The following is a 14214-nucleotide window of genomic DNA, read 5'->3' on the forward strand; positions in this document are numbered from 1 at the left end:
TAATATGTTAGAAGAATGAATGAAACGTTGATCATTTGGATCATTCGGTCAAATTTGTCTACCTTAGTCTTCATGTCAGCTTTCTGGATGGTGTATCCGGTGACCTCACAGTTGCCGTCGTCTTTTGGGGGCTCCCACTCCAGCGCGGCGTTGAACCCCCACACATCCGTCACCCTCACATTCACTGGAGGCCCCGGCTTCTCTGTTCGGGTTAGTTTAGCGACGTTAAAACCATTTTTTCCCAGTTTCACATCCATGTTTTCTGAATGATGTCGACTTTACCGATGATGCGGATGTTGATGGTGGCTCGGTCCTCCATGTTCTCGATCTTGAGGACCAGATCGTACGTCCCGGAGTGCTCTCTCTCTGCTGAGCGGATGAAGAGGATGCTGTCTACGTTCGTGTTGCGGACGTTCACCATCTTGGGGTCGACCGGCTGGCCGTCCTTCAGCCAAGTTGCAATGGGATGCGGCTTACCCTGTGAGCCAGAGGAAAATTCATTCAAGAAAACTAAAATAACACAAGCTGAGACTTTTTGAGGCCTTCGTAGACAAATTCTCTTAAAAATCGAAAGTTCATCTTTGATTGCAGGAGTGTAATCTCACACAACCCCAAATTCTAGAGAAAATGAAAACAGAGAGAAGGAGCAAATTAAACCATCATCAGGCAGGATCATATCCCCTACTCCAACATCTCTCTGCCCGGTTTTCTAGCAGATAGATTCAAAGAGGCGCAGCAAAAGCAAAGGCGGTAGATTAGCAGTGCTAGCTAACAACTGAAGGTGCCATCCAGGACGTTACTGTGGAATATCATCTGGTAAAATGATACTGCAATACAACGACAGTCTTCAGTCAGAGGCCTCTTCAGATGTGCTGCAAGACGGACTGCTACCAGAGGCCCCTCCTGTTACAACAACATTTAATTTCTCTTTTGGGATTAACTAGATATATTTTTAATTTGAATGTGAAAACCCAGGTTTAACCTGCAAGCAGGGAAAGTGAGCACAGGCCATGCATGTCCTTTTCCTTATAGGCAGCCTGTTTGAGCTCCAGACCAGAGGTGAGACGAAACATGGCACAGAGGAAGCGAATGAAAATATCCATCGCTCATTGTTAAAGAAATACAGGGAAGAGTAGCAACGAGGGGTCACCGAATCTCCATAACAACCATTTATTTTAAGCCTTTTGTGTTCGTCTAAAACATGAGAGCCAATAATGGTTGAGCTGCAGAGTTAAACAGAAAGAAACGCAGGCTGATGTGTTTGGAGCTCGTCCTGAATCTAACCTGGAATGGGATGGTCAGGTTGATCTTTTCTCCAACCTTCCGGATGTATTTTGTTCTCAGCTCACGTGGAAGACGGATCTTTGGGTGTTCTGAGGCAGAAAGAAAAAAAAAACCACCAGTTAAAACACAATACGCTTTGCTAATTTAATTGGTCATTTTGAATCAGTAGGTTTCTAAATATACAGTAACAGTAAAATGTTTATATTCATTTATAATGAGAATGAATGCAGGCGGGTTTGTTTGATGCATTTTAGGATGGAGTGATAACACTGTGGCGCAGTTGGTAGCACTGTTGCCTTGCAGCAAGAAGGTCCTGGGTTCGATTCCCGGCCGGGAATTTCTGCATGGAGTTTGCATGTTCTCCCTGTGCATGCGTGGGTTCTCTCCGGGTACTCCGGCTTCCTCCCACAGTCCAAAAACATGACTGTCAGGTTAATTGGTCTCTCTAAATTCTCCCTAGGTGTGAGTGTGTGTGTGCATGGTTGTTTGTCCTGTATGTCTTTGTGTTGCCCTGCGACAGACTGGCGACCTGTCCAGGGTGTACCCCGCCTCTCGCCTGGAACGTAGCTGGAGATGGGCACCAGCAACCCTCCCGACCCCATTAGGGACAAGGGTGAACAGAAAATGGATGGATGGATGATAACACAACACACATTTATTGAGGGTTTTGAAAGTTCTTCATACAGACTCTACCCACTGAAATTTTGATAAATGTATCTTTGCAAATTTCCCATCAACTACATGCTTTCAGTAGCCATTAAAAGCTTCTGTTGTTGACCCTTTGCACATGACGTCACGCTCTCCAGAGCTCCGCCCACTCCGCCATGACGGAGGTCTGAACAACCCAGGCGGAAAGGAAAAGGAGAGTTCAGTAGCAACTAGTTGCATTTACTTGAGTAACTTTTTTTTTGGTTTACAGTGCTGTACTTTTAGCTTTTACTTGAATAATTTTATTATGAAGTATCTTTACTCTTACATAAAACTTTACTTAGTAAAATTTCTGGATTTTCTGAAATGAAAAACAAACATGTTTTAATCAAAAATTCACCAGACAGACACAAACCTGCAGATTTAGTTAAAGTTTCATCATTTTCTTATTGAAAAGAATTGATTTGGAAAAATGATTTTCTTATTTTGTATTTAGTTAATTATATGAATTATTTTTATTTTGCTCTTTCAAATATTTACACCAAACTTTAAATTTTGGTCCATCTGATGTAATTTTTAAAAATTAAATGATTACTGTTTTGATCAGTTACTCAGTACTTGAATAACCTTTTACCAAATAACATTTTATTCTTACTTAAATGATTTCTTTGGACAAATAAAAATATAATTTTAACCTTTGAGTTTGCTACAAGTCATCTGAATAAATATTAGTGGGGATGTAGGACCAGTATGTATAATCTTGAGCCTTTAGGGTTAAAAGGAAATCCGTATTATTTTAAACTTGACATTCATGAGTGCTTGGCTTTAACGGCTCTGAGTTAAAACCTCTGACATGCTGTAGCAAGTTCTATGAAGTCTCTTTTACTCGCTCTCATCTGAAGCCGTTTCACTCACCAACAATCTCGCGGATGGTAACGGGCTGTGACAGAGTTGCGGGCGGACTGCGGCCGGCTATGTTTACTGCCACCACCCTGAAATTGATCTTCTCTCCCACTGGGAGGCCACGCACCACAAATCCCTGCTTCTCCCACAGGTCCGTGTTTGCGGCTACCCACTCGGTGTCTAACAGCAGCAACAAAAAGCAGCACATAGTAAGTCACAGCGGGAGCAGTGTTAACCTCTCCGAGTCTGCTTCGGCCAGCAGCGTGGGGCTGTCATACCTCCCTCCTTGCAGTACTCGATAACGTAGCCATCCAGGCCACCAGCTCCGATCTTCTCCGGGGCGAGCCACCTCAAGCTGCATGTGCTGTCTGTCACATCGTGGACCGTCAGACGCGTCGGCTCGCTGGTTGGGGCTAAAGGTGACAAAACGAGAGACTCGACAGAATAAGTGCCTGGCACGGCGAAAAGTAGGGTGAGACCCACAGGGAACGACAAGTGGAGGCTGAGGAAGATGAAGTGCAGACAGTTGTTAAACCTACCGATGGGCATGAAGGGTTTAGAGTTCAGACTTGGCTGAGACAAGCCGATGCTGTTGACAGCAAACACCCTCATTTCATACAGGATTCCTTCAATCATCCTCTTGGCCTCGTACGTAGTTGGTTCGTATACGTCAAAGTTGAGCTTCGTCCATCTGGACGAGCCTTTCTTCTTTCTTTCCATGAGGTAACCTGTTGGAGTGAAAACCCAGCTCTTAGCTGTGTCTCTTTTGGGTTCAAGAACTTCAGACTCGCTTCATTACCTTTGATTGGTGCACCGCCGTCAAATTTCGGAGGTTCCCAAACGATGGTGGCACAGTCCTCACCCACTCCGGTGCATTTGACGTTCTCAGGCGGGTCGGGCACATCTGGAACAACACAGGTTAGTTTTCCCCCAACCGAGCCGGATTACGGCTGTTGAACTCTGTAGTTGGTAATTAAGAATAAATGAACAAATTTTCCCTTACCCACGATCTTTATGAACAACACAGCCTTGTCTTCTCCTACTGGATTGGTGACACAGATGGTGTAGTTTCCCTCATCGGTTCTCTCGGCGCCCTCAATGACAAAGCAGCTCAGGTCCTTCCTGGACTCCACCCTCACCCGCCCTTCTGTGGCTACAACCGCCTGAAATACAGGAAGGCATGTAACCTGAGACCATGGAGCGTTTATGACTTCAAGTCACCAGATTTAAAGTCAAAGTCAGCAAAAATCAAAAAGTTTATACATGTAAACATATAGCTCTAAAAAACTAAAACTTTCCTCTTCAATTGGAAGAGAAGCTTGGTTCAGTAAACATTTGAGAGTCACAAATGAACAAGTTTAGGGCCTTGATGTTATCTTTAAAACCAACTTAAATAACAAAAATTATCCTTGTAAAATCATACTTGTGTCAAAAATCTTAAAACAGATGTAAAAAGTACTCATAAATAGACAAAAACAGTATACTGGTAGTAGGGATACACTACATATCACCAACATCGGTATCGGCCCGATAAATAAAACTGGGCCGTTAATAACAACCAATATTTATTTCCATATTCCATCCTAAAATATCGGTAAAATAAAATCTAGTTTCATTCAAAATAATTTTAAAAAAGGCTGTAGAACGTCCATTTTCAAAATGTACAAAATGCCATAAAAAGAAATGTTTGTGGTTTTGTCTAAAATCGCAGATTTAATCCAAAAAAAAAAAAATGGGCCTGATTTTATTTCCTCCAAATGTGTCAAAACAGTAGCGAATTATATAGAATATTGGTTATCGACCAAAACAGCAATATTAATATCGGCACATATTTTAATTGGTAGCCATCTGTGTAATTACACTGAACCGTTCCAATTCACGTTTCAGTATTCAGAGTTACATTCAGAGTTACATTCCACATTCTGTGGAATGTAACTATAAATTATTTGCTGAAAATTTGCTTATTCACAGACTTTTTGGAAAACAAACTGGGAAGCTGAAATACCTAGACACAAAAGCAGCCAATCCAGGAGCGTCATTTATTTTTCTTGTCACTGATTGGCTGTAGCCCCTAAAGTGGAGATGAGGAAGACTTTTGACCTTAGAATCTAGTGCTAAGATGTTTTCCACTGTGTGTATTAATGCATGTGAAGGTAAATTTGGTGTCTGACCTGTTGAAGTAGATAGTTATAAGGGTTTTTAAAGGAAGCCTAAAGTATTTCTGGATTTTATATATTAGCGGGCGGCGTTGGTTGGGTTTCTGTCATTGGTAATTGGGAGTTTGGATGCTTGCTACCAGGCCTTCACCTCCTCTCCTTTGGACCAAACCACCGTGGGAGCCGGTTCTCCCGTGATCTCCACATCCAGCCGAAGCTTGTTGCCCGCCACCACAATGATGGTGTTCTGAGAGACCATGTTTCCTGTGGTGTCCAGGTGGATCTTTGGTGGATCTGTTTATTTAAAAAAATAAAAAAATAAAAAGAGGGACACGGTGAACACAAAGAGGGACATGGAATTAGATTATTTGCTGTTTCAGTGGAGTTAGGAGTCCTACCTTGTCTTGGCACGTAGTCAATCTTAATTTCTGCATTGAGAGAGAAGAAATGAGTTGGAAGGTGTTACATTTGTAATAAATGATATGTACGCCTGATAGCTTAGAAAATATTTCCATCCTCCTCACCCAGAAAGTTGAGTTTGGCGGAGAGCGACAGAGCGTATCCATCAGGAACAAACGTGTAGTCTCCAGCGTCCTCTGGCTTCACATCGTTAATAACCAGCCGGTGAAACCTGACACAACATGGAGTTGGACAAAACAGCAAAAATGTGTTTGCCTTCAACTTTTAACGAAAATCCAATCATTTCGTCCACCTGCTGGTATTCTCACCTTCCTGTGTGAGTCATTTTGATGCGTTCGCTTGGCAACACCTCCACTCCATCTTTGAACCACTTTCCTGTGACCTTGTCATCGGACACTTCACACTTGAACACGGCCTGGTCTGTCGCCCTGACTGTCAGGTCAGCAATGTCCTGCAGCACCTCCAGCTCCTTTTCTGAATACACAAGAGGAAAAACTCATGAGAAAAGAACCAGACGCATGGAGCTGTGGCAGATTCCTGATGGAAACATCTTTACTTCAGATCATGCTCCATTACCTTTTTCAAATTTACCATCTTTGGTCTATTTTAAAATGTTTGTGTGACATAATAGACCAGTAAAAAGCAGGGAATAATTGTGAAGTGGAAGGAAAATTACAAAAATCAGAAAAGTTTAGGTTTGTATTTGTATTCAACCAACTTTATAATCTGATAATCTTAACTAAAAAACATTCAGTGCAACTTGTAGACAGTGTTTATCTACAATTACAGAAAACTGTAAAGAGAAGTGTGCATTTAGACACATTATCTATTAAGACTAAAAGATTACATTTTGGTTTGAACTTATGCACAACTTTTTGTTTTGCTGCATAATATCTTAAAGAGGCAGCATTATGTGTTTTCCAGCCACATATTATTATTTTATAGCAAGTAACTATGTTAACTGAAATGCTGTATATGTAACCCTGTCCGTGTGAGACGACACCTCGCTGTTCCTTAGACTCTGCGTTGTGTTTTCTTTAATGGTGGTTGTCGGAAGGAAACTTGAGGCAGAAATCGGACACACACGGCGGTTGAGATCGTGGTTCAGACCGTTTATTCGGACCAACCGACAGCGCAGCGGCTTCGCCTTCAGAATTCACAGCAAATACTCCGTGTCAATATAAGTCTCATTAATGCAGTTATTATTATCATTCTTTTCTTTTTTTGTTTAACAGATACAGCATATATTAAAAAAAAGAAGAAAAAGACAAAACGATACAAAACTAACTACTTGGACATTAAAAGTAACATTTGGCTACATTGAGGAGCTGGCGGTCAGCTTTGCTTACCTTCAGAATTCACAGCAAATACTGACCGTTGTACTGCCAGCGCACTGTAACAGACGCCAAGTACGGTGTTCTTCAACGGACACACTTCACCGACTTCCACAACTCAAAGAACAAATCTAACATTTTGGTGGCATCTGCTGACATATTTAAGCCACTGCCCTACATATATATCAAATATGACTTAAATAAATGTAACTTTGCAATTTAACACCTCTGTATCTTTTAGAAGCTCCTGCTCTTTCTGAAACTCCGCCTTCAGGAAGCCATCACAACATCGCTGCAACGTTAACCCTTTAGTAACATTTTTACCAGCGAAACGTTAAGCACTGTTAAACACTGAGAGCTTAACAGGTGCACAGTTCCATCAAGTGTTTGCTAATTGCTCCTGGCTAGTCTGAAGGAGCTGAGAGGAGAAGTTGAGGGTAAGCGGTTGCTATGCGAGGCGGCGCTCGGTTCCACCAAGCATTTTAAAAAAGCTGAATGGTGGCCATGGGAGATTTAAGGATTTCTTAAACATGTATGAACGAATCAAGGCAACACTCCAGGGAATAACATTATAACATGATGTAAAACTCTACAGTCAATTTTAATAAAGTTAATTGAAACATGGTTTTAATACAACAAAATGTAATGAAGAAAAGGGGAGTGAATGGTTCTGCAGGCACTGTTATGTACATGCATAAAACATGGAGCCTTTTGTCCAGCAGTTCAGTTCAGCTCTGTCTTCTGCATTTAACATCATGAACTATTTATATCTGAGTACCAAAGGCTGAGCGAGTGATGCTGCTGTACCTTCCACCTCCAGCTCTCCTTTGGTGTGCCCTCCGTTAGTCCAGGCGTGGTACATCCCAGCATCGTCTAGCGTGGCCTCCTGGATGATGAGCGTGTGCTTTTTCCCGTCCTTCTTGAAGCGATACTTTGAGGAATCCTTGTCTTTGGTAATCTCCTGATCCTCGAAGGACCTTTCCATTCATAAACAGCGTTTATGAACGTGAAGACGAAGGAACATCGGAAAGCATTTTCAGTGGATTTACGTGCTGATAAACATTATGCTGATGGCATTTACTGACCACATGACATGAGCGCCCTCTTCAGACACCTCAATCTCAAACTCCACTCTTTCTCCCACCACCACATGATAGTCGTCCATCAGCTTGGTGATGGTGATGGGGGGCTCTAAAAAGCCATTAGGGGAGAGCTGTTACTTCATGGTATTTCTTGGCTGTAATTTCCAGTGGATGATGGCAGCAAGCCGGTAAACATGAGGAGATGACGCACCTTTGACGTACACCTCTGTGGAACACTTGTCCTCGCCAACCACACACTCGTACGCAGCATCGTCAGACAGGTTGGACTTGTTGATGGTGAGTGTTCGGACGTTACCGTTGGCCTCCATGACGTACCTGGCCAGAAGATTGATTGGGAGTTGGTTTGTGGCGTAAAAAGACTTTCGCATCCCTATGTATTCATTTGAGTTTGTTTTTAGGGCAATCTACTTTTCAGCTTAAAAGCATTAAAAAGTAGGGCTGCACTGGTCGCAGTTTTCTGGCAGATCGCTGATTACCAATTTTTCAAAGAAGCCTGACCTGCTGATTCTAATTTTGGCCAATATCAAATTTGTTTGTCTGAAATTCTGCTAAATGTAGAAAGAAAGACACTGAGTTGGTAACAATGGGGTGACTATTGTTAACTGTAGACATGCAGACACGACCAGGTGGGCCGGTCTATCAGCCAAATAGACCGGCCCACCGTCCTCTTCAGAGCAGAAGAGGACGGTAGTGGATTTTTAGACTTTTGCTGAGATAAATCACCAATCTTCAAAAATTAAGAAAATTGGCACTGATAAATTGGTGCACCCCTATTAAAAAGTGCTTTGTAAAAGTATTCACATCCTATACACTTTTCAATTTGTCAAATTTCATTCACAAGCTTCAAGAGATCTGACAGATAAACAAACAGTAGTCCATTATGTTGAAATGGAGGGAAAATGATACATGGTTTATGACATTTGAAAAGTGAGGAGTACATTTTTATTGTAATCTTAAACCCTTAAATAACATCCAGTGAAACTGTTGGCAGGAGAATTGCTATCTATGCTCAGCTAGATCATTGACAGAAAACCATAGGAGACAAAGAAAACGTGACAGAACGTTCACTTCCCAGCAGAACAACAGCCCTATAGTCTCTACCTAAATCTACTTGAGTCTGTGGCAAGAGTTGAACAAAGTTTATTCATCCAATCTGATGGAGGTTTTGCAAACAAGCATGCTGTGAATAAAGCTCAACATCTGTGTTGAAATTTTGGTTAAGGACTGTCATGAATTCTTCTGAATTCTTAGATATTTATATTCATGCTCTTATTTTGAAGACCATTTATGAACCAGTTGTGTTTTCTTCCCTCACATTCTCCTCCCATGACACGTGATTGCACCCAGAATCCATCTCTGTTGAATGTAGTTCTATAGAAACCAGTTTAAAATCTACTAATATTCTGTGTGCTTTCTGACCGAAACCCTACCGCTGTCAGTTAGCTAAAATCAGCAACAGAGTTAGCAAAACTCAACAGCTTTAAAACCAAAACCATGAGTTAAAGGTCTGTTCACTTTCTAAAGTGCAAAAGAACAGGAGTGTAGCAACAAATTAGACTAATTTGAGGGTCATAGACTGTGTTGATATATGGTTTATGACATGCATCATAAACCATGTTTAGGGAGGGTATCAACAAAGTTGAATTTAGCTCATTAGCATTAGCTTCTGCTAAATGCTTTGTTGGTATAGTACATCAGTGTTAGTGTAGCTAATGTTTATGATTAGTGCTTTAGGGTTAGCACAACTAAGTTTTTAGTTAGCAAGAATGGAAACAGATAGACTCCACATGAGCAAATATGGTAGAGAAACAAAACATAAAATAACATTTTGAATGCTTTTGCAGGACTTGCAGTGACGGAGCTCTTTGTGTTGATGAGTTTATGAGTGAGTTTGCTTGGGGGGAATAAGATCTCCTTTCTACTGGGAGGCTCCTTATGACCGGCTAAAAATAAAACCCGGTGACAACAGAATCGTCTCCAAATGCGACGTTGTGCTTCTGCTAATTTTAGCGCTGCCCATTTAAAGCGCTGCCCATTGAGTCCATCTCAGCTTGATTATTTTGACTCCATGATACAAGGAAGGAAATGTGTCGATAAATATATTTATACCAAAACGAACTGGTCAAAGTGGATGTGTGTGTGCTGGGTGAAGCATGTACTTTGCTGAGGGTTTGATCTCCTGGCCATTCTTCAACCATTTGACCTGAACGTTGGGGTCAAGAACTTCACATGACATCACGATTTTCTTGCCCTTTTCCACTGAGTAGCAAGACTCGAGCCTCTTCAGGAAAGCTGGGAATTCAAACAGAAAGAGAAATTACCCACAAGCTGAAAGTACGTCACTGTCTGCCCACTCTGTAACCCCTCGCCTCTTTCCAGCTGGTCTCCACCCCTCTGACTTACCCTCACTAGGCTTCTGCACCTCTTTCATCTTTTTTAGACGTTTCAGCATGCCTCTCAGGTCGGTGATGCCATACTGAAAGGCGATTTTCTCATACTCGCTTGGGTGGGCACTTTTCAGCAACTCCCACACGTCAATCTCTGGTTCCTCTTTTTGTTTCTTCTTCCTGTTAGCAACGGGAAGGGCATTTTAAAGAAAACCTAACTGATAATCCTGCTAACTAAATGCTCATCATGTTTACTTTTTAGTAGCTTTCAGCAGGGCACTGAAATCCAGGTCTCCTTCATCCTCTCCAGCATCTCTGTATGTAGAAACACAAGGTGTTTAAAACTGACTTCACACATTTAATCTACAATAAAAATGAACTGAAAGTCCTGCTCACACACACTAAAAATGTTATAAATAGGATGTAAGTTCATGTATTCCCACACAGAGACAGAAGAGAAATCCCTGAAGCACTCACGCTCTTTTGAATGCAGACAAAATATCTGCTTGGTTCTCCTGATGTGCAGCTGTAACAAGAGAAGTTGCCGACAACGCAGTTTATTGCTTTGAGGGATCAAAACGGTAAAGCATGCAGAATCCGCAGCAGTGCGCCACGGCCCAGGGTCTGTTTTCACTCACCCTCCACTGAGATCTCAAAGGTGGAGCTGTCACACGTGTCTTTAGCCGTCACCTCACACCTGTAGCCTCCAGCATCTCCAGCCACCACTTTGATGATCTTCATTTCATACGTGTAGATCTAAGGAAGGAAGTAAAAAGGAAGCAAAAGTATTTATGTCTCCTAAATCCCTTTACATTTTGTCACATTAGACCTACAAGCTTCAGTGTATTTTACTAGGATTCTACCTGGTGGGCATTTATCATATCGTTTCACTTATCATAAAAAACTTCTCATCGTGATAAGAATTTGGATTTATTATTATCATGATAACTTTCAATTAATGATGTTAAATAAAACAAAATGAACAGCATGATCGGAAATTTTACTTTTGCTATTTTCTCCACTGTTACACGAGAGCATCAGTAAATATCAGTAAATTAAAAAATACAATTAAATTCAGTTATTGTGTACAGTTTAGTATATATTTGTATATAATTGTACACACAGGAGCGGCTTCAGAAAAGTTTTTATTCATATGAACCAGCACTAATCCGCCTCTGAGCGTCGTTTTAAACATGCCAAACCCATAGGGGGCAGTGTAGCGCAAAGCTAAAACTTATGTCAGCCAATCACAATCCTTCAAAGCAACCACAACTTCCTGTTAGAGATTAATAAAAATGTTGCCAGGAGTTTCATTTCTGTGGAAAGATATACAAGTTGGACTAGTTTTAAAAACTGCATTAGGATATAAAGTTAATAAAACAAAACAATGTCGATTGGGAATCATGTCAAAGTAAGTACCTGGCTATACTGGAATTTTATTCATGAGCCTAAATCTACGTTTTCTGATGTAAACATGCAAACAAAATTTTTAAAATCTCCACTTTGATTTACTTTTTTAAATAATAATTTTTAGTGATGCAAGACTGATTTTTCATGTGGATGAAAGGCAAAATGCATACAAATGTATTAATTTCCCCAAATATTCGACTACGTGCAGACTAGGCCTCATCATTGATAGCAGATGTTCACCAGTTTCAGGAGTTTTACTAATAATGAGTAAAAATGAAGAATGTTTCTTCCACTTCATGTTTAATCCCAACAAACTGAAGTTTGTGGTTGTGATGTGATGAAATTTCAGAAACATTCAATACTTTTGCAAGGAGTTATAGTTTGAAAGATGATATTGGAACACGCATGCACACGCCCACACACACACCTTGGTGTTTCTGTCATAGGTCTCTTTAAACTGCAGGTGTTTCCCCGCCTTGCTGCCGAGGTCCAGCCACTTCCCCTTCAGCCATTTCATGGTGGGTTTCCTCGTCAGGGTGCTGGAGTCCACCTTGGCTACGAAGGTCACATCCGACCCTGTCCAGTCAGAAAAAACAAACAAAAAAACCCGCAACAATCGACTCTGATATTTTACACATCACGGATTGGAAATCACCCGTTTGAATGAGCACACTGCAAAAACACAAAATATTACCAAGTAATTTTGGTCTAGTTTCTAGTGCAAATACCTTAGCACATTGGAAATAAGAGAAAACTAATTTACAAGAAGCTTTTCAGTGAAATATGGGAGCTTGTTTTAAGTAAATAATTCCTTAATATTAATAGAGTTCTAGAAAAAGTTCTAGTTATAAAAGGAACTACAGGCCTGTAGTTTTCATAAAGTGCTTTTCATGAAAACTAAGGAATCACTTACTTAAAACAAGCTCCTATTTCTTACTGAAACGTTGCTTGTAAGTTAGTTTTCTCGTATTTCCAGTGTACTGAGATATCTGTACTAGGAACTAGATATATTTTAGAGTATTTAGGTTTTTGCAGTGCAAGAAACAAATGAACCTGACCTGCTACAGCGACCACGTTCTCTGCCGGCTTCTCCACAAAAAGTCCAGAGAGTGAAGTCGATTGATTCTCTGAAACAAAACCATAAGAACTTAATAAATTCACATTTTAGATGCCAATTAAAAATCTCTTCTTTTTTTTTAGCGCAACAGGAGTGCAGCAAAAAGACATACACAAGCTGAGGGCACCAACACATATTATAAAACACATCGCTTATCTCCATGTTCAACATTCCCAAGATGGCTTCCAAGGGCTACAATAACAATCCCTAATCCACAGGACTTCTGCTAATGATGGCAGACATTAAACTTGCATTACAGGCAAGTGACACTTGCATGCTTTTATCACACAGATCCTATCTTTCTAAAAATGTATCACGTGGTTCTTCTGTGTTTTTTGGACGCTCGTTTTAATCAACAGTTTCTCAGATTTCTTGTGAGTAAAGCAGCAACACTCCCTCGCAGCAGAGAGCCAGTAACGTTTCCAGGCAAGCAGAAGTTCCAGCGACATATAAACGCTACGGCGAAGTGAGAATTACAGGGCTCACGACGTCATAATGAAGACAGACTGTACTAAGTATAAGACCTCTACCAACATGCAGCAGCTGGTGACCTTTACACTTCCACACTTTGGGTGCCGGTTCTGGATTTAGAGTTCAGGTTTGTAACGATTACACGCATGGAATCGGGTTTTTCTAAACAAATAATGAGAAGACATGAACCTGACATAACAAACCTGTTCATAATAATGTAAACAAATAAGATTTATATTCGTGTTGACAACTGGTTGGTGCAAAATTGAGTGTGTATGCCTGTTTGTTTGTTCTGTGTGTCTTTTTGTGGCCATCTGGAAATACCTTTTGAATAAATTTATTTGGCTATAATTATATAATGCATTATCATCACAAATGATGCAATTAAATTGATATTGCTCACCATCCACACAGTGAAACACGGTGGTGGTGGCGTAAGGCTGTGGAGTTGCTTGTCTTTGACCCTAGACATACAGCCAGAGCTGCAGTAGGATGGTTCAGATCAAAACATACCTGATCAACGGCTCAGTTAAAGTCCAGGCATAAACAAAATGTTTCAATAATACAATTAAAATCCTAATTTATTATAAATCTTTCTGCCACATTTGTCCCCTCTATTAAATTGTTACAATCTGCACTGCTGCAGTAACACAACAGAGAAAGCACAACATTTAACGAACACGTAGCATTCAATCATCTCAGTCATGCAGACCAGCAGTGTCACTGTGATGTCACGCGTCTCGCTCTTACCCTGGCCCGCAGCGTTTTTCTCAGCTGGGAAAAACAAACATCACTTTTTAACATATGGAAGTATAACAATGTGGAGTTATACTGTACCATAGGTCAACAGGAAATGAACACAGCCAGTAAAACAGCTTAATTTCAGACTGAGGAGTCTGAAAGACGCTCTACGGTCTGGGATCAAGCAGCTTTAGAGAGAGATGAAATTATTACAATATTTACACCTCACACAGTCGCATT

At 40.9% G+C, this 14214-nt stretch overlaps 1 protein-coding gene across 4 annotated transcripts in view; it reads right to left on the reverse strand.

Annotated features, from left to right (window-relative positions):
- LOC116727656 (myosin-binding protein C, fast-type-like) overlaps nucleotides 1-14214 on the reverse strand; it is a 30755-nt gene that overhangs the window by 2430 nt on the left and 14111 nt on the right. For 2 of the 4 annotated variants that reach the window (XM_032575225.1, XM_032575224.1), the window contains 23 exons: nucleotides 13984-14007; nucleotides 12704-12772; nucleotides 12073-12221; nucleotides 10874-10991; nucleotides 10713-10761; nucleotides 10491-10550; nucleotides 10252-10415; nucleotides 10008-10140; nucleotides 8039-8163; nucleotides 7831-7936; nucleotides 7553-7722; nucleotides 5720-5885; nucleotides 5516-5622; nucleotides 5390-5419; nucleotides 5143-5285; nucleotides 3839-3998; nucleotides 3635-3739; nucleotides 3375-3563; nucleotides 3114-3248; nucleotides 2848-3015; nucleotides 1285-1373; nucleotides 283-478; nucleotides 63-202 (listed from right to left, as the gene is read on the reverse strand). In XM_032575225.1, coding sequence (XP_032431116.1) covers nucleotides 63-202; nucleotides 283-478; nucleotides 1285-1373; nucleotides 2848-3015; nucleotides 3114-3248; nucleotides 3375-3563; nucleotides 3635-3739; nucleotides 3839-3998; nucleotides 5143-5285; nucleotides 5390-5419; nucleotides 5516-5622; nucleotides 5720-5885; nucleotides 7553-7722; nucleotides 7831-7936; nucleotides 8039-8163; nucleotides 10008-10140; nucleotides 10252-10415; nucleotides 10491-10550; nucleotides 10713-10761; nucleotides 10874-10991; nucleotides 12073-12221; nucleotides 12704-12772; nucleotides 13984-14007 — 2795 coding nt within the window. The remainder of the gene's footprint in view (nucleotides 1-62; nucleotides 203-282; nucleotides 479-1284; nucleotides 1374-2847; nucleotides 3016-3113; nucleotides 3249-3374; nucleotides 3564-3634; nucleotides 3740-3838; nucleotides 3999-5142; nucleotides 5286-5389; nucleotides 5420-5515; nucleotides 5623-5719; nucleotides 5886-7552; nucleotides 7723-7830; nucleotides 7937-8038; nucleotides 8164-10007; nucleotides 10141-10251; nucleotides 10416-10490; nucleotides 10551-10712; nucleotides 10762-10873; nucleotides 10992-12072; nucleotides 12222-12703; nucleotides 12773-13983; nucleotides 14008-14214) is intronic. The other 2 variants (XM_032575226.1, XM_032575227.1) reach the window with 1 other exon arrangement.

Source organism: Xiphophorus hellerii, chromosome 10, assembly GCF_003331165.1.
Source record: "Xiphophorus hellerii strain 12219 chromosome 10, Xiphophorus_hellerii-4.1, whole genome shotgun sequence".
Taxonomy (NCBI): Eukaryota; Metazoa; Chordata; class Actinopteri; order Cyprinodontiformes; family Poeciliidae; genus Xiphophorus; species Xiphophorus hellerii.